The sequence below is a fragment of the Lepisma saccharinum genome, chromosome 27, assembly GCF_977018435.1.
Source record: "Lepisma saccharinum chromosome 27, izLepSacc3.1, whole genome shotgun sequence".
Lineage (NCBI taxonomy): Eukaryota > Metazoa > Arthropoda > Insecta > Zygentoma > Lepismatidae > Lepisma > Lepisma saccharinum.
Window position 1 is genome coordinate 57,097,241 of NC_139255.1, and position 27,845 is coordinate 57,125,085.

Genomic DNA, 27,845 nt, shown 5'->3' on the forward strand with positions numbered 1-27,845 from the left:
TATGATGAAAGTATGCATGTGAAACACAAATAGCTTCTAACTTACAGCCCAGAAACGTGTGATACATTTCTCGTCCCGAATTTTCTAATGCCGAAAATTTACGCTACTTAACACTAAACTTAATTGTGAAGATTGAGTTGGTTTGGACAATGCCATTTTCTACTAGTGCCACCTGTTGGCCAAAACATTCCCGCGTAATTTTTCCCATGATTCACAATCAAAACATGTCTACTTGCGATGTTAGAGGGAGTACTGTAAGACGAAGAAAGAATAAAACAATGACGACCTCGAGAAGGTATGAATTATTACTAATTATCTATCTTTACACCAATTTACATCTTGCAAACAATTATAAATCAATTGTCACAGTTGTCCTCTTTTATCTAATTCCTGAGAAGACTTTTAAATTTATTTACTCACGTGCCAGATATGGTTCTTGCGTCGTAATCAAAACAATGTTTGAAAAGGTCAGCCCGGTTTGGTGTAGGCATAAAAACATAATATTTTCAAATGTAGGATATAACTGTGACTATTCCATCCGATGACCTACAAGTATATATATTATATATGTGTAAATTTTAATTTTATTACTGGTTGCCTTTTGTTATCTCCTTGAAATTTTTCATCCTAGGTAATCAAAGTTATTCACAAAGTACCTTTCAAATCTGTCATAAGTATGGATTATATTTAATTTAAAGTTAATATTATCTCTAGGGCGATATCAAATAACGAAGAACAGATGACAAGAATGAGAACAAAATAAAATGATACCCTTCTACACAACACTGTACTTCAGATGTAACATTATGGGAGAACAGCACAGTCTTATTGGCTGTATTTATGATCTAAATACAATTTACATGACTTCCATGTTTTATCCCTACTTCTAATTGTTAATGAAAAATACATTTGGGGATCTACAAATATGAACTGCTGCGCTGCAGAATAATTTGTTCATTATTTTAAAATATTATGGTACAGACAAATATCCATTTATTGTAGAGTCCAAATATTAATTAAATGTTACACAAGATGTGAATGCATAAAATAGAAGTACACCCTACAAAAGTAGAAAATAGCAAAACTGACAAATAGTCTTTCATTTCTGTAACTTTCACATTTTACATATCTTTGAATAATGTGTTAATTTGTATGCTTTGGAATATTTTCACCATGTCAAATATCATCGGTAAAACTATCAAAGCTGGGAATTGTCTAACTCTTTTGTTCTGTAATTGTTGACATTTGTACTTACTTATTCTGCATTGTGAAAGATTGTTTAACAAGGGATTTTGCTTTTTTTAACGAAATTAGTATCTATTGTCGACATATCCAGTAATTATTGTTCGTTCTTTTCTCACATCTGCAACATGCAAAATGGCGGTCAAATCTTGACTAACATTGTGTTTCAAACGGCAAAGCAGTGTTTCAACCTTCTTAACAGAAAAATTCCCACGTAGCCCCGAAAACCATTCCCGCATAGCCCCAAAAACCATTCGGGATAGTATGACCATCTACGAATATCCCCAAAAACCATTCACGATAGCCCCACGCACCATCACGGTAAGGTTAGGTTGCTTTAGGTTGGGCAATATAGTGAAAAAAAACTGTTTGGAAACACTTGCCGGGGATTACGTCATCAGATGCTCGCAACATCCGGTTCAAGTACGTGGATGGAAATGCAAGCAACAGCTTTCATGCATCGGACGGACATTATTATAGAAAAATACATGATTTAGCAATCAAATACATTGAAAAATGTGAGAAAACACTTCTACGACCTTCCGAAATTACACAGAAATTCAAATCCGTAAGTACTTTCTCCTGTAAATTTGAAAAAATCCGATTCCCGGCTTTAATAGTTTTACCATATCATCAAATAAGTTACACATTCTCTGAATGTGTGCACATCTGCAAATTTTCTTAGGTTCGATACCTAGTGTAGGCACACAGAGGTTCGTATCCCACTTTAAACTATTGGTCCAGTCCTGATCAGTCTCTCTGTGCATAAGGTGGACGGTAACGGTTCAGATTGTTTTATGATTTCTCCTATCACAATGACTAATTATCATAGAATTTTCGAAATCATTGTCACACGAAATTTGAACCTTCGTTAAAGTAATGAGCACTGTTTGGACTCTAGAAAAAGTTATTTATGTTGAAAAAAAAACAACTTGAAAATTACCTTACGCACTTCTCATGGACAAGATATTCTCCGTTGACAAACAACAGTAAATATCGTAGAAACGTGGGACTGAATGTACAAGTAAATTGGAACCTTAGTAGAATGCATTTAGGGACTTTATTTTAATGCTAAGAGAACCAAACCTGGCCTGCCTAACCTAAAAATGAAAGCATATATTGAACAAAACCTTAAGTAATCACTAAAACTCCGCAGTATGTGTTAACAGACGTACATCGAAATCGAACCATGTAAAAATTGCATTCGTAGCATGAAGAAATCTCAATAAAACAAAACTAACTTGGGCCTAATTGTTAATTGTAGTCTAATGTACTGACATGTTCCATACCATCTGCGGGAGGACAACCACTGTAGAATGGTCAGTGGAATAAAATGAATCATCATATCATGTGAAGAAGTTTATTTGGAGCGATTTTACAATACTGGAATTTTTCCATTTTGTTTGAGATTAGGCACTAATTTTGGCCCCCTAATCACTGATCTACAGTTGAAATTTGGCGCTCAGACGTGGAAACAGCAAAATAATGTAAATTAAGTTGTTATTTCTACACCCTCGATTTTCAAATTTCCCACCGATTCCGGGCTCCGCCCCTGTGGTAATTGGCATACCGCCCCCAACTGCTAACGTGGCTCCGGCTCCCCGGCTTTCTCTATAGAGCCCCTGTTAAAGGCATGTTAGAAATTGGCCGGACTCACCTGCCCCCAAATAAGCGCCAAATTTTAAGTGCAGGTTCGTGATTACGAGGCCCAAATTTCAAACAAATTGGATAAATTTCCTCTATTGTTAGATTATACTGTTTATTTTATTACAGTGCAGTATGCATTCTCGAAGTTTGTGTTGTCAATTGAAACAGCAGTAAACCTAAGCTTTAACCTTGTGGCACACCTGAACAGGCCTGTAACTTCAGGAATGTTCTGTTATTTTATCTAATGTACTGGCAACAGACCACTGTATGCTTGTTCAAATGGCTGATCTGTAAATATATTGCCACCATGTGACACATTATAACTGTATACTATAGAAGGGCTGCACCTTTTGTGCACAGCATAATAAATAAATGTTTCAGTTCTGTCTATTTTATTTATGAATGTATGACAGACTAGAATTACAAAGTTTTCAACAGTAGGACATATCTGTAGTTTTGGCAAAATTATATGTTAATTGCTAATATGTGCTCATTTGTATGAGCCATTTTTAAAGGTTCTTTGACAGAGCTTTCCTAAGAAATGCAGTATATAAAATGATAAGTAGGGCCCGGGGCTTTGTCCTATAAAATTGTAAAATATGAATGTAATTATATCATAAAATGCAGAAGTATTTATATTGTTATTATATATTTATATAGAAATATTATATTTATATTATTGATATAGTATCAAGATCTAGAAATTTGAAATAATTGCGAACCATTGGCGCATGGTTAGGTTAGGCAAACATAGTTAGAATTTGGTGTCGTGGTAGTATCAGGAACCCCTTTTTATCTTTCCTGGAGCCTAATAAACACCATTAAATGATTACAAGATTAATGTACTTTCATCAAAAGTGATTCTCATATCTACAAAATCGTATGTACATTATTCTATACAGTGGCAGCGATTGGGTTCAAAAACTAGGGCAAGGTGCTGAAACTGAGGGGACAAGGACAGTTTACTTTCCCTTGCTCCATAAGGTTTAGCATAGTGCAGGGGCAAAAGTGGCAAAAAGTAAGGGGGAGGGGGAACTGCCCCCTCGCTGCCACTGATTCTATAAATTATTCTTTGAAGTGATTTAAATCAGTGATATTTTTTAAAAAAATTCACCTGGATTTAATCGTGATTTAGATCAACGTGGTTTAAATCAATACACCTTGGTCCTCCGTGATCTATTGCTGTTATAGTGAACTCTTGTTATTATGTCCAGTGTAGAAAGCAGTATCGAAGCGTAGTCATGCCGAAAGGGGAGTGGGGTGGGGTTCAAGGTTTATAGCCTCATTGGCCGTTCGCTGGATTTGACAAAATATCATAATAAAGTGACTGTACTAAAAATAATCCATATGATACGCAAACGTCACATTTACTTTCAAAATTCCAGGTAACGTTATTCATACGGTAGTAAACGTCTTGCATATGCAAACTTTCCGCATACGACTAAAGGTGTACGGAATTTCTTATTTATTTATTAGTACCCACTTTAAACTGTAGTTCCAGTCCCGGTTAGCCTTATTGTGCATAAAGTGGACTTAAACAGGAACTCAACAATAAAACTTAAAACATGTTCTTCTGTTCACAATCACAATGTATACGATTTACTTCTGTGCTGTGTACAAATATCAGTAGATAGTTCTTTTTCAGATAGCTTTATTTTCACCCCGAGTTCTATTCAAAAGTAGTCAATTTATTGAATGTAGTTGTAAAATTTGAGTAGCAGCTCACTTGAATTACTGCATAAATAATTTGGCAGTTGCAAACACTGGTAGCGGTCAACACTTCTGATGTAATTTGAGCTGGGTGCAGGGTGTAGACCAAGGTCTGTCAAATCGTCCCCCTCCCTGGGGAAACTCTTCATGGGGGTGTACATTCCAATTCCTGGAAACACAGACGCTCGCCCTTTGCCATCTCGCCCCATGATACTATTCGTCCCAACTCCCAATGTCAATTTTTTACTTTTTTTACATTTCGCGAAATCTAAAATAATTTGTAATATAATATGATTCTACAGAGGTTGTTTGCTTTATATCCGACCATTTTCGATTTGGTGCTGCCACCTAGCATATCATGCGGGAACTATGGGTCTGCTGGCGGGAACAGTGTTGTGTCTGACCTTGTAGGTGCGTGAGTGTTGGTAGTGAATGTTATCAAATGGCACCGAAAATCAACCGGTATTGGGAGGGTTACGTAATATACCTTTTCCATGCTAAGTTTTCATACGTACGCATTGTGAAACAGTGTCGGGAGAATTGGTTAACACTCGGGGTGACTACTGCAAAAGCTATTGTGCCCGTTACACACAACAGGCTCTCCTTGCGAAACATTCATCCACGAAAACCACCAGGAGAAGGGCTGCAAGCAAAGTGTCACCCGTAGTGCTAAGGGGGATCCGTCGGTTGGCATGCCAAGAAAATCCCCCGACTCAACGTGATATGGCCTACAGATTTCACCTCGCACCGTCAACTGTGAACAAAACAATTCACAAGCGCCTCAGGTTGAAGTGTGTGCGGAAGGCCCGAGTACACCACCTTCTACCACGTCACATTGCCAAACGTAAGACGAACTGCAGGAAACTGTATGAAAAGTACCTGGGGGGTTCCAAATGGAAGAAAGTTGTCACAATGGATGAATCATGTGTCCATCTCACTGCTGGTGGTCACATTCGGGCAATCACATACCGTGACATTGACGGCAAGGGGCGAAGCAGCAACTTTGTTCGTCAGTGCAGGGACAGTATCCCTCGTGGCTTTATGGTTGTGACAGGATTCAGATATGAGTGTAAGTTGATGATACGCAAGGTGGACAAAAACATGAAGGTGAATGCCAGATACTTCCAAGACTCCATTCTGACACCTATCTATCGGAGAGACATCCCACAATTGTATGGAATGGACGCGAACCAGGTGATGATCCATATGGACAATGCTTTGTTACGTACCCAATAGGACCAAGTAATGTGAATAGTTTGCCAAAGACGAATAGAGATGGCAGCACCAGGCGTGCAAGGTAAGAATTGGCATAATATATGTGAATAAATTTATAAATAAGAACAAAGCAAATTGGAAAGATGAAAAACAATAGAATATATTATAAGAAGACAAAGAATAAATATGAAAGAAGTAAATTAATATATATATTTTATAAATCAAATCAGTGATCACATGTAAGTTAATATGAAAATTAAGGAAGTCAAAGCACTGATACAAGTTTGTGTCTTTGAACAGATATTGCATCTGTCTGATTGATTTACCATTCCCATAGGAGAAATTTTGTTTACATCAGTGGCGAGCGCGTTCCGATCGACGCCCCACAGCACTTTTTGGTTGCGCGGTTTAACCGTAGCACCTACTTGGATGCGCATGTCAATCGGCTGCACCAAGTATACACTCTGTTGTACCTAGTTAGTGGTGGCGCGTTCCAATTGCAGCCCCAAGGGAGGATATTAGTATTATTCCCAAAGCTTAGAGGAAAAAGTTGGAAAAAGGATAAAGGAATTCGTTAAATAGTCAAAACCTAAATTGAAATCCATAGGGAAGTTAACAAAAGAGACAAGAAGGAAGTCCAGATCCAGAACGTCCATTAAGGGAAGTCCAGATCCTACATATTGAGAAGGAAGTCCAGATCCAGACCGTCCATTGAGAAGGAAGTCCCGATCCAGACCATCCATTAAGAAGGAAGTCCAGATCCAGATCTGTCCATTACGAAGGAAGTCAGGATAGAAGAATATTCAAATAGAGAAAATAAATAATAAAAAGCATATTGAGATGAAAATTGACTGTAAACAAGAAAATTATAGAAGAAAGTAGCTTATCATGTAAATATTCTTACTCCATGTATCCTGTGTTTAAATAATATATTCGTTTAAACGTCTCCATTGGAAGGCATCCTGTCTGGTTTCGTTGTCTACAAAGAACCCTACCCTGTAGATAAGCTAGCTGAGTTTTAAGATTAAGGTTTATGTACCTTTGCACCAAATGAAGGTAACAGCTTCGAGTTATACCGCCAGAACATCACTACATTTTTATCAGCAAATGGCAGAGGAATTAGCAATTCATGTCATTCCGTTTGAAGACATTCCTGTGAAAAGCCCACATGCCAGTCCAATGGACTGTTGAAACGATGTCTTCATCGCCGCCCGCGCACCCTGGATGGTCTATGGAAAGCTTGCAGGGAGGAGTGGGACAGAATTTCCATGCCTGTCCTGCACTGGAGCTTGCTGCAATGAAAACTGTGATGCTGGGCGATAGTCCACAATGCTGGGGGTCCAATAGAACATGATCGGTGGTGGCGGCACGGTATCTCTTAAGGTGAGTACCCATCAAAAATGGTCGGACATAAAGCGAACAACCTTCTGTATATGGAATTTAGAACAGTGATAATAACTTATTTTAGTTTTTTATGACTAAGAATTATTATTATATTTGCGATCTTGTTTACATCTTCATGAAGCCAAATATTCGTTACTAATTTTTGGTGGCAATATATTCTTCTGCTTTCGGTTGAGCTCGGCTATTTTCGGAAATCACGCAAGCTGAGAAAGCAGAGCTTCTTGTAAAAGCATTGTGGACGTTTTCCACCCAAATTTCATGCTTCGCCATGTGACGCCTTTGGGTGCGTTATTCTTGCTTCCTACAGAGCTTCTGAGGGAGTTTGCAGCCGTAATTTTTCGCGAAATCGAATGCGATGGAAACTCAATAAGGCTAAAACATAAGTACATTAAATTATATTCGAATAATGCAAGCAGTGCTTGCATTGCTTGTACTATATCATCGCCTCTGGTACCAAGTATTAGGCATCATTCCATTCGTATACTTTGAATGGGAGTACGCAGTTTATCAATAGATGCAGTGTTGCCATATTTGTAAATAATATTTTCTTAGTGGCATAAACAAACAAACATGTACAATGTGTTGGGTGGATAAAAGAAATAACTTGCTTATTATGCAAAATAATATATTTACTTACAGGTGAAGAAAAATCACCATGGCTGTTTCAAGCTGCTGGTTTCCAATTCCAATATACTAATGGAAGCCTGGATCTATCAGGCATAACATGTTTAATGACTCCAACCTGTGTAAGTAATTGTTTTTGTCTGTACAATCATTGGTACTTGTTTACTATCCGTCGGACAGATTTCTTCATTTCTACAGAAGAAACTACTTACCATAATAAGTTCCTGTAGTATTGTCTAACATCGGGAAGGTGTTTTGTGTGAAATTCAGGTAAGTTTTCCATATCCTGGAAACTGATTTCTTCAAATTTTAAAGTTTGGGGCTCATTTGGGAGCAGGTGACTCCAGCCAATTTCTAACATGCCTTTAACAGGGGGTCTATAGAAAAAGCCGGGGGGGGGGGGGGCAGAGCGGAGGCGAGGCCTGTTAGCGGTTGGGGGCGGTAAGTCAATTATCCCAGGGGCGGAGCCCGTAATCGGTGGGAAATTTGAGTCAAAAATTTGAAACTAAAATAATTTTTTTGTTTCAATTTCGCACTGATTCCGGGATGGATAGCCCACGGATAGTAAACTTTTACCGCATATTTATATACGTTTTAGAAATACTTTGAAATAAAAGTAAAATGCTTTATTTGTAGAATTTATCATCTATATTGGGAAACAATGACAGTGTGTTAGCAAATGTTTTAGTTTTTTGAAAAGATCTAGCCTTTTATATTGTTTCTGAGGATGTTTTTAGATTGTCCTAACCTTTTTTTAATGTGTTGTGCTTGACCTTTTACAACTTGCCCTTTTAACTATTGTCAAGGGGCTCTTTGCACCCCTTTTTTACCTTTAAGGTAAGGGGATTTTTCCTCTACTCCGGAGGGTGCAAAAGGATCACATGTGCTGAAGTATCCAAAAGTCATCCTCAACCAATCATAGAATTGGCAAGGTATTCTTGAATCATATATATGTACAAGGGTGTTCCTTTAAGCATATCTTATTTCATTTAACCTGTGATCAGAGTTCCGGGATGTGTAATCTCAAGTGTGAATTTTTCCTTGCATAAAACTGTTCTGGTGTTCATCCAGCCTGTAATCAGTGATTGTGGTAGGAGCATGTTGCTGATTACATCATCTTTAGTATTGCTGAGATCACTTCCTACATGCTTTCATGGCAAGGTGGAATGAATGAGGATACAGTTACCTTTTTTTATCCACATGTAAACTCAGTTTGTACATCCAAAACACAGCCTAGGGCATCAGGGTGTAAGATTATTGAATAATAATTCAATTCAGAATTTAGAACAACTGTGGAAAATTTGTACAGATAACTTTGATCACAGAGATTATTTGCAAAAATGTACATTGTAATAATATTATTTGTCATACACAGTTGATGATTTCATAAACCATACATTGCAGTATTAATCAAGTTGTATTTTACTTTTCCTGTAAATAATTTCACAATTTATTCCATTATGTTTCTACTTTTTGTCTTGCTTAGAGAAAATAATGACTTCCGTATGTATATGAGTATATTTATACTCCTGTTTTCATTGATAATGAAAAAGTACGTTATTTCATCATTCTGAATGTAGTATGCAAAAGAGTAGTGTTAGCATCCATTCCCAACTATTTTCCATACAATATTTAAAGTATGTGATGATTTCTTTAATATATATATGTAATTGTGCAGGTGTAAGTTCACATGTATACAATAATGGTTCAAAAGGTGGGGACTTACAAGCATGGACGTTTTGTACATAATTCCTTTTGAAGTGATACTTCCTGTGGTTTTCAAATACACAAATTAGTTTGTTAATCTGAAACTTGTTTTGCTGTCATCTCCAGTATTGTAAAAGAATTCCTTATACTCGTGTATGACTTGTAACGATCTTTAAATAGTTGGAACCTAAGCTAATGTTTTTTTAGTGTGAGTTAACATTTGACTCCATGTTCTTTGCAGGGTGTGAGGATTGTGAGAGAAGCAACACTGGAGAATGCAACCAGCATGGTCCTTTGCTAATTGTGCCTGATAGACCTGTTGTGAGCAGAGCCAGACAGTCTTTGCCCGATTTGCTTATGCTAAAGGAAGAAGAACAAGGTGCGTAACAGTCTTATTAATTGATGATTAAGGCCAAGAGTGACAGTTTTGTACCTGGTACACATTTATTTCAATATAATCGGAATGGCCACTGCTACAAAAGAAAAACCCCACCAAACATCATGAGAGAGTATGAATTAGAATTTGATTTTAAAATTTTTGGTGCGTCAGTACTCGGGCTATTTTGCACCCGTCACATTATGACACGCACCTTCTGCCTGTAGGGCTTTAGGTTAGTCTGGTTATAACCCCTTTATCGGACTTCTCAAAGGCTTCTAAGGGTTAGTAGGACCAAGCCCTTGCGAGGTCTGTGGTGTAGGATTTATTTTTAATTATCACCTATGTAGGTTTGAAATGAAAGATCATTAAGACCTTTTTACTCGAAGATTTATTTAAACTTCTGATGTTATACAAACACTTTTTCAAACAGACAATTCACCCGGTACAACTTGTAGGCCTCAACCTATTAGTTGTACCGAAGTTTATAACCCTGGTCATTTGATGATGCAGGAGAATGCCTTATTCAGAGTTGGGTTTGTTGAATATCTGCCAAATGGATTACAAGTACACCAGCCTATCCGAAGATTGAAGCAAGATATTACCCAACGTCCCCTGAACCATCAGCCTTTCGGCAACCAGGAGAATGTCCCGTAGGCTTACAAAAATCTAGCTCTTTTATATCATAATTTTGTTTACAATTTACCATGGTTACTACATAGTTGTTTAATACTTCCATAGTTTCTTCATTTTTCCTGATTTAAGTTAAACAATTCATTACGTATTGTAACATTAACAATAACACTTTTTTAAAGAAAAGATTCCAACATAGATTAATACAATACAGATTGAATAGTTTTTTGCTTTGAAAAATCATGTGTTGACGGGGTCCAGGCTCTTGTTACAAATAACAACTCTAACGTTGATTACTAAAATCTTAAAATATTCTGACTTCCGTTAAAAACTGAGGCTATAAGGGGCACTCAGCACACGCAAGGACAAAAAACAGGCAACACACAGAATTATACTGGCCATAGTCGCCAGAGCCTCGTTTGTCTGCAAAATGCTGTCCAGGGTGTACTACATGGAAGTGAGGTTGACAATTGGGTGTGCTACGTGGAAGGCCACCCCTTACAAGAGAAGAGAGAGTATGAATTTATCCCCATGTTCCAAGTGGATGTGTTTTTTAAAGTTGATTATTAACCCTTAACCACAGTCGTGAACATTTTGGGTACTAACAGAGTCCACAGGACCTCTATGAAAAAAGGAATATATATCAAAACATATTTTAAATGATGTGAATTTAATCATGTCGTATGCTTTGTTATTCACCGAACACAATTACGTAGTTTTGAGAGCGAAACATTATTTTTTAACTTCCCTCAAAAAAATATTTTGTTTATATTGTGAGTTTAAGCAAAACAAATACACCAATCCAAAAATCCAAAATATCTCTTAACTAAGTATTTACACACAGCTGATCAACGTGAATTTAGTCCTTAGTTATTGTTTAACATTCATTCGTCAAAACCGCGGGTCCCTCTATTCAGTATATGCCACAAATAAAAATCTGCAATTCTCTTGTCTACTGATCGTAATAAATCATCGGTAATTTTAACCCTCAAACACAGTCGTGACGTACGCGGGACCGCAGTTTATAAATAGAACACCGCAGAAGCAGATAACCTTTCCCTTCATGCTGTCACAGCACACTGAAGTTGAGGAAGGTACTGAAGTAGCCTCAAGGTCAAAACTACTGGCAGGGTAACAAGCAAAACGAACACTCCGGTCCGTGGGACGTCACAACTGTAGTTGAGGGTTAAGCTTGATATGATCTGTAAAGTATATGATAAATAATTATTTGTAGACTCCCATGTATTGCTTATGGACAAACAACTTCCAACTTCAAGTTATGACGCAAACAAATCTTAACCTGTCCTGTTCCTCCTGATGCTCCCAAGAGAACAAGTAAAAATAATACTCTCATCAGCATAATGCTAAGTTATTTCACCCAGGTTGTGTACCAGTCTGGGAAATTCCTGGTTATGTCAGAGAAATTTGCTGTGTTTCTGGAAAAATCAATGTTTTTGTAGTAGTGCACCGAAAGTTTGAATTAGACGGCGACGTGCAGAATGTTTTTTGTTGTTCCCTTGACATGTGACAGGAGGAGGGGGATGAGGTAATGGGGAACAAGCTTCGCTGTATCAAGCCCGCCGTTGGTGTGTGGCATTCCTTGTACTGCCCCTCCCATCCAGAAGTAATTTTTACTTGGATTCACATTGGACACAGTCATCTCAGCAATCATTCACTTGCTGCAAGGGCTGGACCCCCCAAGTTCCTTTTGTTTTATTGTGATTTCATCATGCTACGAATGAAATTTTAACATGGTTTGATTTCAATTTACTTCTGTCAACACGCTGTGGAGTTTTAGTGATTACAGAAGATTTTGTACATATATATGTTTTCGTAGTTAGGTTAGGCAGGCCAGGTTTGGACTCTTAGCATTAAAATAAAGTCCCTAAATGCATTCTACTAAGGTTCTCATTTACTTCTACATTCATTCTCACTAGTCTACGATACTTACAGTACTTGCCAACGTAAAATGCATTATCCATTGAAAGTGTGCATGCTTGCGTAATAAGGTGGACTGAAAATATAGGGCAATTTTTTTTTTTTTTTTCAAAAAATGAACATGCCGGTAGTGGGGAAAAGCTGTGTTGTTATACAGTTAATTAACCCTAACAATTTCAGAGAAAAATTTTGATTTTTAGTGGTGTCCCAGGGTCACTGAAGAAAATCATTTTGAAAATCGGCATTTACGCACCGAAAATTATAACTTTTTATTTATTTTCCTGAACTGAAACACAGAATAACCTGTTTCCTAAGTAAACAAATGCAAAATATAGATATTTGAATACAACCATAAAGTTGTGCTACCGAAATACATAAAATAAACTCCCCAAGTACCCATTAGTACCCAAAATATGTAACAATGTTAAACTTTTACATTTACATATAGCCCAATATCGTATTACTAATTACTTTTACAACTTATGTTCTTTCTTAGTGTGAAATGTTTTCATGAATGCTCTTGACTTGATAGTTGAAAAGATAAATCCATCTCTTTGTTCCTGGCCACAAACTGATTCTGATGCTTCAGTAACTAATTTAACGTATCTTTCAGTAGCCTGAGTGTGGCGTGGGAATTTTGCAACTTCGGTGATAGCTTTGAAAGCACTTTTTGCATCATGAAGGTTGACAATATCATCTCTTGACATACAGGGTGGCTCAAAAAGTCACTTAACACCCTCGGTACAAGGCCACTGCAGCGCGCAACATGGAAATGGCGATGACCAATCGTTGCCAGGCCCAAGGGGGAACCACATTGATGAATTTGAAAAAAATTGGTAGTAATCAAAACTGTTACCCTCCAATGTGTTTTGTGTGTAATGTTATTTTAAGTGTTCGCCATCTCGGACAAGCATTTAATCTTCCCAGCTGTTCATCCAGGTGCGAGGGGTTGATGTGTTCTAACAAATACTTTTAGTTTTTTGAGAAGAGCAGGCCTCTTACAATGTTTCTGAGGAAGTTTTTGTAGTCTCCTGCGTTGCATATGTCCTTTACAACCTTTCTCAAGGGGCTCTTTACACCCCCTTTTTTAACATCAATGTGAAGGTTTTAGGTAAAGGAATTTTTCCTCATATACTTAGAAGGCTGCAACATGCCCATATGCGTAGATGCATGCAAAAAGGTGTCATTCATTTATTTATCAGCTCCATAAATGGCCGAAATTTTGAATCTGTGCCACCCTATCTTTCATAAACAACAAATGGAGGCTTTTTATCTTCCTACTACTAACAAATTAGTAACTTTGTCAACTTTAAATCCTTAACCTAATATCTAGAGGCACATATTTTTGGGAAATAAAAGAGCAAAATTTCGGTACAAAAACTGAGTCAATTTCGGGTTCAAAAGTGGTAAATAAAATAAAATATCGGTGTTATAGCGGTGAAAAATTGGATGAAAAGTGGTATATAAAAATACATTTTTGTTTTAAAATTGTGAATATAATCCTAAATTTGATTTAAAAACTACACTTATTCCACAGAATTAACATTTCACTTCTAATAGCCCATTTATGTAGTTATCAGAGTATTAAGTTTATTCTGTGTAAAGGAGTCCATTTTTGCTTCTCCAACATTAACAGCAGAATTAATCAATTTTCCGGGAATTGTATAACTCTCAGGATAATTCAGACCTCAGAAGGTGTCGCGTTGGTGAATAAACCCTAAATTTCATGTTTAAGAGTTAATTTCGCTTTTTGCAGTTCATTTCGCATTATTTCGTGACAAAACATGGTCACAAAATGCATCTCAAAGCTTTCAAAAACATGAAAAACTAACACTACAATGTGTTTTTTCAAATTTCGTTTTTTAGTCAAAAACGAAATATGCATGCCCCTACTAATATCTAGAGATTGGATTTTAAAGGGGTAAATTTTCCTCTAGAAAGGACGAAAAAGAGTAAAAAGAAGGACTAGTTTTCTTCCACTCCACTACAAATACTATTTTAAATGAAAGCACAATATACACCATTCATATATAAAAAGTGATTCATTATTAATGCATCCCTTTTTATATATGAATGGTATATATTGCACTTTCATTTAAAATAGTATTTTAATGGGGTGCAAGAATGAACTATAGTCCTTTTTCATTTTCTTTTTTTGAAGGCAAAGTACAGCAAATAATCTTACCATCCGTTTCGATGAAATCTTCCTTGCAACAGCTTACAGTATTCCATAGCTTCCTGCCACTTGCACCTGGCTTTGCCATTTCACTGACACTTAATACTGTCATCACTGTCACACAGTTAAGTTAAAACCATTTGACACGTTCTGAAGCACGTACCAATTACTTCATGCATTGTATTATTTTACTATTAATATTAAACTTAATAATACTCAGCGGTGAACAATGAGACTCGGTGAAGTACACAGACTCCTCTCAGGTACAGGGATAGTGTTAGGCAAAGACAATATTCACAGCACAGAGAAATAAAACCACATTACTGTCGTATGTATAAACTGAAAAGTTTTATTCTTTATTTATTGCAATTATAATGCAACTATACTTGAGACGAAGGCGAGGATTTCGCTTTGTCGATGAATTGACTCAATTAAAATGCATAAACTCAATGCGTGGCTATCGGCAAGCCTATGATCACATAGACCTAGCTTGCGCCCCGAACTACCACACCAAGAGATATGCAATGATAACTGAGCCAATATTTGCTCTTTAGCCTTTTATTTCCAAATTAATCCTCAGGCTAACTTTATTATTTGACGTAGAATGGTTGCAGTATTGTGCATATAATCAATGCATGGCTATCGGCGTACCTATGATCACATAGGCCTAGCTTGCGTCCCAAACTACCATACCAAGATGTATGCACAACACCGAGGAGCTCTTTTTAAGTTTAAAAGCTTCATCGATCCGTGGCGAAAAAGTGTGATGATTTCTTACACGACATCCTCGCTTTTATACTATTTTCGAGAACACAGATTCAAGTACAGATGAATCATTCACTATCTACAAAGGGTAATATCAACAAAACTGGCATCTATACATCTTTAGAAATACAAATTCGTATAGTGCACTCTTGCAAACAAAGATACATTAAATTACCCATAATGTAGCATAAAGTACGATAAACAATAAACAAAAGATATACATTACAAACAAATTGCATTATTACATATAATAACAAAGAAATTACGCTTTCTTTTACAAAAATAAATACATTAGTGACATATCTTCTACTGGTGACGTCACATAAAAATGTGGATCATATCGCATTCTAAAAAACTTCACAATAAAAGACAAAATCTAGCAGATAAGTAAACTTTCAACCCAACAATTCATTTGTTGCTGCGTAAGTCCAGATCACATTGTTTCAACAATCGCTGCAACTCTATCACCACTCCATTTCATAGCTGTACGATAGACTTGGCAATGCTACATCACATACTCTGACGTCGTGCTATGTAATATCGAGGCCTCGTGTCCGAGCCAGGAGAATTGCTTGCCCACTTGGTCTCAGGTAGCAAAGCTACATGCACACACTGGGGAAAAGTTCTACTTCAGTTAAGTATTTCAATTAATATTGCCTATAACTATACAACATATACAGGAGGGTGAACACACTATTTAGGTGCCAAGAAGTAAAGGTTATTTACTTGTTACTTATATAAATGTTAGTGATGTTAGAATTCGTGTTTTTAGTAAGTAGCATTTAATTTATAATGATTTGGGTGTAATAAACATGAAATTTAATTATAATTTATAATTATTTACTAAGGTCTATTGCTCTCACTACAGGTACATAGTTGTATGGCTCTAGCAAATGGGGGCCCAGTCAAACTATCCATTACGTGGTACGATGTTCGCACGTAGTTTGCTTCCTATATAGAAGCAAAATACGTGGGGATGTCATAACTCCCAACACTCATAGAGGGAAGTGAAGGTAGAATGTGCTTGTTCTTTCTAAACTGCACCAAATAGACAATTGTTGAATGTTTTGTGTAGGGAAAATACAGTCCTTCAAAATATTTGATATGTTGTCAATAAAGGGACCAGCAAGGAAAATGTTTTAAAAACGGGGAAAAGTGAATGTGGGCTGAAAAAGGGAAGCCAAAACCATGGAAGATAATTATCAACACTGTTGTTATTTATTCCATGACCCGTGTTAAAAAAATAAAAAAGGAATTCCCTTCGAAATCCGGTCTCCACTAATAACCCTTTTATCCCATTTCATCATAATGTAAAAAAAAAATTGAAATTACAAATAAAGTATAAAGAACAAATATAAACGGCGAATTCCATAAATATTTTGCATAACTGACGTTATGGTATAATTTAAGGCACTGGGACAATACCTTCGAATTTATGCAGGTGGAGGAGGGCATTTTTCAGAGGTGCCGTCTCTTTATTAATATCTCTATCCCCTCGTGGGCCTCTACAGCAAATTTCAATGTGCAGGAGGGAGCTTTACCATTTTCTCACATTTACTTTGTAACCCCTGCAAACATTCAAGGCTGATTTGACTCTCTCTCTCCTTCTCCCCCCTCTCCTTCCCTCTCTCTCCCTCCCTCCCTCTCCCTCTCCCTCTCTGTGGGTGTGTGTGGTGAACGTAAGAATTAGGGATTGTAACAAAATATGACGTTCCTTGTAGGTATCTCGGTTTTCGCAAAAGAAACTGTAAAGAGGAGAACTCGTTTTGGTCCCCTTCAAGCAAGGAAAGTGAGATCGTTCAGCGCCTCCGAGGGTAAGTTGGAGTTCAAGCTGTTCGCAGAGGGGAAGGACCCCGTTTATCTCAACACAAGTGATGAGAAGAACTGCAACTGGATGGTGTTCGTGAGAGCAGCGAAGGAGGCCACTGAACAAAATTTGGTTGCCTTCCAGTACCAATCGGATATATATTTCGTTACTATAAAGGTGAGTTTGTTCTTTTTATTTTAATTTATGACAATATTTGAATTAGATGTATGTAAATTGGTAAACTTGTATGTAAAATAAACGTTTTAGTTTAAATATATTGCATATAATTTGCATATTTGTCCAGCAAAAATTATTAGCATTGGCAGCCTAACTTGCTTTAAACTGTAGATCCAGTCCAAATTAACGTATGTGTGCATGAAGTGGACTTAAACATTGATAAACTTTGTGTGCAATATCTGGCTCATTCCAGCCTGGTCATGGCTGTTCTTTGCAAGTGTTTTCATTATAAATTTCGTCATGTAATCACTCATCCACAGCTTCTCAATTAGCCTGAAAGTGGCAGAAAAGCAATGTCAAATAAATAAATCAAATAATGTTTTAAAAACTTTAAGATAGGAGTGATGTTAGCTCTAGGCAGTTTGAAAATCTTTTGTAAGCTCTCCCGGTCCATCCACATGTCTATGTGGCTTTGCTACCTCGGTGGCCAAACACTAACAATCATGCCACCAAATTTTTGGGGTTGAAGTCTGAACCTTGGAATTGATGTTCCTTTGAGAGTGTTTATCATCAGTTTCCTCATCATCATCCTTGCAGTTAACCAGAAGTGGCAGAAATGAGTTTGAGGATAAGAAAAGTACATGCACTTCTTTAACAAATTCTGCTGAGAAATTTGAGGATATTTGTTTGCATTTCAGGACATTGAACCTCACACAGAATTAAAAGTATGGTACGCCAAGGAATATGCCTTCAGCGTGGGAGCAGAACCCCTTTCGAGAATTTCGGGTAAGTGAGATTGTGAATTTCTTCTTTAGTTTTTGAAATGATTTGTCTGTTTTATTGTGCATATTTTTTTTGAAGTGAGAAATTTTCGCACGTGATGCATTCAGCTGGATTTGAAGATCTTGTCTTAAGATACACTTCATCTTTCCTATGCTGTAATGTTTTAAATTTCCCCACATCTGTTTGTACCATTTTCACTTCATAATATTTAGGATAGAGTTATTTTGTGTAATCAAGTTTGGAAATTACACAAAAATTTTGCCTATATGATACATGCATAAAATGTAAGAAAGTTAAGCATATTTCCCTTTCATTTTTTGACTGAAAATATGGAATTAATTATAAATTCTTTGTTGGGATTATTGTAAATCAATTTATTCTTACTTCTGCATGTTTTTATGAGTTTAGAATTACGGTGATTTTGAAACATAAGGTCTCAATAGGATAAAACCTATTAACATACTGAAAACCGGTGCATTTTGTTAATATACAGATTTATTTTTTAAAGTAATGAAGGAAACAAAGTTTTAGAAGATATCGCATTATTATGGTTCTTGCATATTCCATTGCTTTCCATTTATAGTTTGTATTTGCATGTGCTGTATAACTAGGAGAAAGGCTTTCATTATCACGTTAAAGACTATAGTGATTTACATAAACTAGAATAATGAAAATCAAATCTTCATGTAATTAAATCATGTATTGTTCCTTGTGTTATCAGTAGGGAATGGATTTTAATTTGCAGCACCTTTTCAAAAATGTAGCTGTTTTCATACTTATCATTTGAGATATGTATTTTAGGACATGAAATCTAGTAAAATGAACACACTTTGTTGCACCTTTTGACACCTTTTCGTGAGAGTAGAACATTTATCCCCTTTTGACTCCCTGTTCGATGCTTCAGCATCTTTTTCCTTCCTTTTCATGTTTTGTTAAAAAAGTTGGACAGAAAAATAAATGATTTTTACTCTTTTTGAGCGGCTACATAAAATCCTGTAGTCTCATTTTGTAGAGCAGAACGAGAGCTATAAAATGGTATAATATAATCATTGCAGCCCCAATAGTTCCCAAGATAATGTAGCAAAACCCGCGAAAGAAAACACAAACTTCAACAAAACATATTTGGCAGAACCACAGCTCTCTCTGCGGTCCACGCGCATTATGTACAGAAGGTACAGAAAATGAGAGCATTGAACAGTTTCAGAACCTTTTTTTTTCCTTTCATGACCATAATTTTGCACCTTAAAATCCTTTCCCTGGTCATCACTATTGAGAATAAATAATGGGACCATGTACACTTGTTCAAGCTTTATTGTTTGACAAGAAATGTGCACTTTTGTAACTAAATAACGAAAGATAGAATATAATATGGATGAAAATCAACTTGAGACCACCCTAACATTATTCTATCCTCACCTAATAAAGACAGTTTGAAAAAGGGGAAATATTGTGTTTAAATAGAACAAATATATGTCAGAACCAATAACAAAAGGAAGTGGCCACAAAACACTTATAGTATTTGTTCTTCAAGTAACATATATTTGTGAAACATACTGTTTGTATATTTTTTGGGGGAAATGAGAGATGTGATACTAAATAATTAGATAAACTTACATATGCACTTTTCCGCAAAACTGTGTTTTGTTGTTGTTCTATTAAATTCGGTGGACACTTCCATCATCCTCATTGGAACTTGGTGCACTGGCGTAGCACTGTAAGCTTCTCTGTATTTACATTATTTGTTTCTGTGAAGCTACTCATAAAGGAAGTTTCTTCTAGAAGACTCCACACCACGCATGTTTGTCACAGACTTATTATGCATTGAATCATTGTGCCCTCAGTTACTTGCTGATGTAGTCACCAACTTTGTTAACTCTTTTGCTGCTGCAAGCGAATTCAGTCGATTTTTTTCAATATTGTCAAATGGATAGCAACTGCAGTGGATTTCAAATATTCTTGTCACTGCTCATGTTGAGCGAAGTAATGAAATAACTGGCTTTGGTTCTGAACAAGTGAAAAAGTGTGTACCGCTGTGTGTATGTAAACAAGAATGGCAACAAGGAACATCTATCCACTCGGTGACATGTGCAGGATTTTCGAAATGTGGAGAGGGTACATAAACTTTTTTTTAGTAGCCAGCCTTCATTTTGCTATCTTTACCTGCTTTGATGTTGCTCTTTTTTTTTTAGGAATACTGGACCAAGCAGAAGGGTTATGACCCCCCCCCACCTCCTTGGACATACCACTGTATCAAATTCAATAACAGCCGGACCCTGTGGCCGAGTGGTTAGCACATCGTGCTGCAACGTCAAGGGTCCCGGGTTCGAATCCCGCTCGGGCTTGTTTCTTTGTGAATGTCCATTCATAAATTTCATCACTCATCCCCATCTTCGCAAATTAGCCAAGAGGCACAAAACGGGAAGTAAAATAAACTCGATCAACCAATTCAATAACAATGAAAATCTAAGACCAAGGGGACTCCTGTCTATGGTCTTATGTTCAAAGAATAGTGGTAGAATTCATATCAGTACTTAAGAACACTTTTTTTTTACAAATTTATGCAATTCCGAAAATTTCCCCAAAACCATACAGTGGGATCTATATCAGAATGCAAAAATCTCGCAACGAAAGGGTTAAGGCACTTGTCAAATCAGGAAACAAAGATACCAGCAAACATTATTTTTATTTTTCATTTCTGAAAAATATTGGTCATTTTGTAGCATTCTCATTCTGTTTTTCTATGTTTTCTGATGTCATTGTGTAGGGTCATTGCATTCCTTTTAATCACATTTGCCAGTCGCAAAATTCTACAACAGATAATCAACCTTTCACTTTGTTGCAAGTACAGAGACACACACACACATATGTACATATGGGCATTTTTTCGGTGCCTGGTCACAGATAAAATATTTGAAGAAATTGAAAAGACATAATGTTACAGGCAGCTGCAAACGACAAGGCACTTAATTGTTATTTATTCTTAGATTAAGATTTTTTAGAGCCACTAAACATTTAGTTGTGACAAATTATCCAATCATTTTCACAAGTACGGGGTTCATGTCCTTTATGAGAAATGAAAGCTTAAACATTGATATCTAGTAAAATAAGTAGAATTATAATTTTTAAACAATTTTAAGATTTTTAGATTTTTTTACATCAACTTCTGATTCGTAATTGACTGTTGCTTATGTTGGCCCATGTTTTATTCCAAAGATTGAGTTTCACCCTGGACTGTATATCTGTATTTATCGTCCATCGTCATCACAATTAAAAGGTATGAATCTGGCAATATGACTAATTTTAGCATGTATGTTTATGAAATGTGAGTTTTGAATTTTTCACTGCCAACGTATATGCTCTCTTTTTTGTTAAATACCACACTAAACAAATAAACAGCACGATGAAAGACACTTTAAAAGTCTGTCCAAGCTTTGAGTGACTTTGGAACTTCAGCTGCTTCTTCCTTGCCGTCACTCGACCAGCCCCGATGATGACTTCAGGATGGAGTCAAAAGCTTGGGCAGACTTTTAAAGTATCTTTCTTCGTGCTATTTAGATTGGAACCCAGATTTTACATTTTCCTGCTTTATACATTCAATTTGATGGTCCCAACATAGTAAAATGCTATAAAATTTTCCTAAATGTTGCATTTTAAGGTTTTTCAACTTTGTCCCCTGAAAAACATAAAATCAAGGTTCCACTTTTTTTTTTTTTTTTTTTTTTTTTGTGATATAAAAAGTTTTAAAATGATAAAATGCTTTCATTTTGTGTCCTAAGGGCCAAGCCAGACTAAACCGAAAGTAAGCAGACAGCTTCGTCCCAGGGAGAAATTCATGTGCACACACTGCCAGAAGAGGTTCCCCTCCCTCGGGAAGGTGGAGAAACACGTCTGTTCCAAAGCACAGCCTTCCGTCAAAGAAAGCCCAGGTCGCACTGCGAATGAAATGCCTGTGAGGAGACCGTTGCTGAAGAAACCCGAGGGTCTCTCCAAGCTTCAACAGTCCAGAATGATGGTCCTGCGCAAATACACCAAAGGGAGTTTACTACAATCGAGGTTGGGAAACGAACAGTTACCGTCAGCAGTCTTAAGCCAAAGGTTGAAGAAGAGCAAGAAGGATCAAAAAAATGAGGAAAACATGCAGCGGTACGAAACGGAATCTATGCAGAGATCCGTTGGTCGAATTACCAAAGGCGGGAAGCACAAGTGCAGCATGTGCGAAAAGGAATTCAGCAGCCCTGGGAAGTTGGGCCAGCACATGTACTCTCACACGGGAGAACGTCCATTCAAATGCAACGAATGCACGAAGGGGTTTTCGTCCAAGTTCAAACTGATGCGGCATGTATTAATACATTCTAATGAGCGGAAGCACAAGTGTTCGTTTTGCGATAGGTGTTTTCATCGAAAAGACCACCTCAAAAATCACATGAAAATACACAACCCTAATAAGAAGGTTTATCAGTGCGAAAAGGAAAGTTGCAAGAAGGAGTACAATTCGTATCTAAGTTTTCGTAAACATATAGCCGTGCATGCTGCGGAGGAAGGTAACCTCCAGTGCAAGATATGTAGTAAAGTTTTCGGGTCTCAAGAAGAAATCTTGTATCACTTAAAAGTTCATGCGGGATCGAGAACCGTAAAGAATCCTAGCGAGAAGAAATTCAAATGTGATTTTTGTGAACGTAAATTTTTCACTCGGAAAGATGTGAAGAGGCATCTCGTTGTACATACCGGGAATAGAGATTTTCTGTGCCAGTTTTGTCCGCAGCGATTCGGACGTAAAGATCATTTAGTGCGGCATATAAAAAAGAGCCATGCTAGAGCAAGGTCGAAGAGGGACGTGAAGGAGGAACCACGTCCGTCAACGTCATCCGGGCTGCCTGTTCTTCATTCGCCATTTTATCTCCAAGAAGATACGATCGATCAAAGCTCCGTCCTCCAAGACTATGACTTCAAACAAGAGACCTGCGTTGTGCCCAGCGAGATGCTTGCGGGTCCATCCAGTAGTTCTCGCGCCGTGTCTACCGTTACGCAGACACCTGTTCTCCAATCCATCTTCTACCCGACAACGCCCCCAGCCCCGCCACCCCCTTATCCATCCGACATCATGGACCTTAAGTTATACGAAGACATCAAAACCGAAAGGGATCTACCCCCAGAAAATGTGGATATTAGTCAATTAATGCACTTTATACCTTCTGGAAACTCTTCGGAAGGCACAGTGGAACCAATGGATAGTGATGTGTTATCACCTCAGGAAGGAAACTCAGGTATTGAGGGGCTGCACGAGCACCCGCAACTCGACCTTGGATCAATCGATGATCTTGGGATTTCCGCAGCCAACGCCGACCTGTCGCACGCCTCTCTCGAGAGCCAACTGCTCCATCTGATGCAGTCGTCTCCTTCTACTTTGGCTTCGGCAACGTCTTCTGCCAGCTTATCCGTGTCTTCATCCTCTGCAGGACCTTCCAGTCAAACCTCAATCGCTCCGTCAACTATTCCTCCGCTTCTCGTACCAGAGGAGATCGAGAGCTCGGCTCCCTCCAGTTCGACGCCTCTGCCTCGTTTTGACCAAGCGTTCCAGCAGCAACAACAGTAGCACTAGTAGTAGTCATAGTGGTAGTTTTTATACTAGTATAATTTTATTGCCATTCTATAAAGTATGTGATTGGTTAAATTTTTTTAGTAGTTGCAAATGTGTCTTGTTCTTAATGTTTATTATTATAATTAAGTAGCATTACATTCCCATGTTGCAGAGCTTTACGCATGAAAGCTTGTTTAATAATAGTTGTATGCTTTATTTTTTTATTTTTCTGTTAATGGTGGCAGATCTATATAAAAACCTTTTATAAAAGATCAAATCACTAATTTTGTAGGGATGTTTAATGCAATGTGTGTTAAGTAGTTAAATATTTTATCGCCAGTTACATATAAATTAGTTTTTCAAATTTGAAAATGAATTAAGTTTTAAAAATTAATGCATTAATATATATGTAAAATAACTAAGTAACGTTTGCGCGAAGTAAGTTGAAATATTGAAGAAAAAATAAGGCCAGCACACCACAATGCATTGCTTGCTTAATATTTGAACAGTGCTTCAGGTGGTTGCAAGTTATATAACAGTTTTCAAAACTGAACACTAACTTGATTTGTTGCTTACTGTTTCTCTGTTTACTTAATCATAACCAAAGCTCTGAGGCAGGTTCAAGAAGTCGTGGCAAATCAAAATTTTCAATTATGATTTTGCTAACAAAACGCTATAGGCAGCCTTTTTGTTAGAAAGTAATTTAAGAAGCCCTGTCATGACAACAGTGTAAGTGCCGATACACACAGTAGAATTAACATGTTTCCTTTATGCGGTTATTGTAGCTTTCTGTTTATATTGAACAATCAATGATTCTAATATGGTAACTAAAAATGAGAGTCACTATACTAACGTAGTTTCTCAACATTGGATCATGCAGTTTATCGGATGGATTGGCGATACTTTTCCAATAGTCCTAAGTATATTGTGGAGTTTGTAAATGCTGTGTATTTTGTATGGGGCAGATTAATCGGTACTGTATTGGTATCAGCTGATATAGGCATATCAGTAAAATTATTGATTATTTTACCAATCTGACATATCTATAAATATCTTACAATTTAGCCTCGAAACACACATTTATTAAGGACGTGAATGAACCATTCAGGTTCTTCAAGAACCATTTGAAATTATATATTGTATCGGTAATCAGTATCTGTAAATTTTATATCGGTATCAACCAAAATTTCATATCGGCCCATCCCTACTGTGCATGCATTCATAGTGTCAAGATATCCTGCATATTGCACAGAATTTGCAATTAATTTGCACCAGGATTGTGTGAGGGGACAATGTAATTTGAGATTAAATTACAGCTTTATAATACAGGGTGTCTCCCTGAGAGTTCCAACATTTTAAATAAATATAGTAGAAAGGGAAATTTGTATGCCATCATAACTATACATGAAAATTATAATGTAACTCGCAAAGTTTTCAGTATAACTCGAAAAACTAACAAGATTCAGTTCAGTGCACTTGCACGTGCTGGCACGAAGAATGTCTTGCGAATGATCTCTGCACATTTTCTACAACCTCTTCCTGGATGCCGGGTTCCAGCTGTGGTGCTAGGATTATCTTGGGGTGCGATGTTGGAAGTAAAGGCAAATTAAACATGCATGCATGTTTTAGCCACAAAATCAAATACCACCACACAACCTGTGCTTGCTTTTTTGGAATCATCATTTTAGAAACAATTTGTTTTAGCACCTCTGTGGTTCTAGCGCAAACTGCAACATTACAACATAAACTTTTTTATTTTCTGCTTCTGTTCCTGTTGGAATCACAACAGTATGACCTCACATGAAAAAGAAATAAACTTTCAAAATGTTGGAGTCTCGCGGTGAACATTCTGTATTCTGAATATCTCTCCCCATATGTGAACTTGTGTGTATTTTAAAGTTCTTGCAGATTGATATGGGAGAGTTCCAGTGGAGTACATTTTATACGTTAACATCATAAATATTCTGAACTAATTTGGTTTGTTACATTATTCAAGTATTTGTTTCTGTGGGAATTTGTGTAAGGATCGACCTAGTCCTAAATACGAGGCGTATTTGGAAAGTAAGTACCGAAAGGATGTAAAAAATAAAGTAAAATAGTTTCGTACCTTTTTTATTTGCATGGCATTCTACAGACCCTAAACTACTTTTCTTCGTAGTTTCCACCATTGTTCAAGCATTTGTCGTAGCGTGGCAGTAGTTTTTGTATCCCATCATCATAGAATGTTCCCGCCTGTGACGAAAGCCATCCATGCACTGCTGCTTCAACGTCGTCATCCTCGTCGAAATGCTGACCAGCAAGAAACTTCTTCTTCAGATGAAGAAAGAGATGGTAGTCACTTGGTTCCAAGTCAGGGCTGTTGGCGGATGAACAAATTGTTCCCAGCCGAATGACGTGATGACATTTTGAGTTTGTTGAGCCGTATGCGGACGAGCATTGTCGTGAAGCAACACAATGCCTTCGCTAAGCATTCCGCGTCTTTTGGTTTGAATTGCACAATGCAGCCAGATTAATGTGTCACAGTAGGCATCTTTGCTGGTGGTCTGTCCTCTAGGCAAGAATTCAACCATTCTTGCATTGAGAAAACAAATCACAGACCGGATTTCACAGTCGGCGGGCTGATTGATTTTCTTGAACATTTCAAACCTTCAGAAAACTACGAAGAAAAAGCATGATCTGCTCCCACGCGTGCCTGTGGCTAGCTAATGGATGAAGGACGTCAGCGAGAACTCACACGGTCGCGACTGCATCGCTACAGCTGCAATATTTGCAAACGGTACTTACTTTACGAATACTCCTCGTATAACTGCTGAAATTTGTATATTGTCTTCAAATTACAAGCATAAATTATCATAAATCAGCTTCTGTAAGTGGGAAAGATATTTATGTAATTGGTATGTCTTTGTGGAGTATCTATCCTCCCCCACAAAACATTACTGGCCTGATCCCAGTATCAGGATCAGTTTTATTTTACAAGATTTTTAATAGTTAAAAATGAGAGTGAGATACCTTGCTGAGAGAAATATAAAATGAATGTAGAACCAAATATTTTGCTATGCATTACCATATTTACTGAATCAAGCAAACTTCTGCAACAGAATGAAGTATCTGGTAGCACTGATATATGAAATTTTCCAGCTAATATACTACATGACAAATTTATTGTAATGCATTTTCTTACACCTGATATATTAGATGAATAATTGAAGCTGCAGCAAATGTGCTTTATTGTTTAGTCTTCCTCCTGAACAGAATAGATGCACAGATCTCTTGCTAACTGTCTTTTCCACTATGCCCAGTCTAGTGCAGAGTGTAATTACAGGATATAATTCTGGACAAGCTTCATTAAACTTGGACCTTAACTTCATGAGAAACCTTGAAGTGGCATGTGGCCACCATACAGGGCCGGCCCTAGATGGGTTCATCTGGGGCCTCTAACCCACATTTTTCAGAAGTCTGAAGAAATCAGGCGTTTGTTCCTTATTCTGAAGTTCAGGTGTCATATATAAACATTATTACATTATATATATATCGTGCAGAACATGTTGAAAGTTATGCTGAGAATTATGGGAGGCTAATACAAATTTCTAAATTAGTGTTTTTCATTTCTGGTGTGATGTTTATTGTATTTACGAAATCCTCCCTAATGCCGGATCTGCCTCCACATACGCCTGCGATGTTGCCAATTTCTCTAAGGACACTCGCGTGGACATGTGCTAGCCATGTGTCTTGTGAAGAAGGTAGGGCCAGTTGTCGGAAACTATAACTGCTAATTGTTATAAGCATTGGTTATGTTAATTATCTAATAGTTGGACTAGTCAGGCATTAACTTTGACTGGTTTGTTGTGTGAAGTGTCCAGAGTATGTTTTTTTTCTTCTCAAATTATACTATTGTATGTAAGCATTACCTTTAAGAAGCACTGTTCAGTATAGCTAGATCCAGTCCACTAAAAACTGATAATTGCAATTAGTTTGAACAGAAGCCATTTAGTTGTTAGTGTTCATACACTTCTAGTCCTGATCACATATGCCGTTCTGACATAATATGTTATTCAAACTTTGA

General features: G+C 37.1%; 1 protein-coding gene across 1 annotated transcript; it reads left to right on the forward strand.

The window, feature by feature from the left end:
• Positions 1-217: 217 nt before the first annotated feature.
• Positions 218-27,013, forward strand: LOC145980395 (uncharacterized). The gene is made up of 6 exons (XM_083113467.1): positions 218-295; positions 7,858-7,964; positions 9,791-9,928; positions 17,159-17,421; positions 18,120-18,207; positions 21,981-27,013. The coding sequence occupies exons 2-6, from the start codon at positions 7,943-7,945 to the stop codon at positions 23,795-23,797; spliced, it is 2,328 nt and encodes a 775-aa protein (XP_082969593.1). The 5' UTR covers positions 218-295; positions 7,858-7,942; the 3' UTR covers positions 23,798-27,013.
• Positions 27,014-27,845: the final 832 nt, after the last annotated feature.

Bases quoted from the DNA above. Each gene is read 5' to 3' on its own strand.
- LOC145980395 (XM_083113467.1), top strand. From the start codon at position 7,943: ATGTTTAATGACTCCAACCTGT. The intron at 7,965-9,790 runs GTAAGTAATTGT...TGTTCTTTGCAG, and splicing joins GTTTAATGACTCCAACCTGT to GGTGTGAGGATTGTGAGAGA. The intron at 17,422-18,119 runs GTGAGTTTGTTC...TTTGCATTTCAG, and splicing joins TATATTTCGTTACTATAAAG to GACATTGAACCTCACACAGA.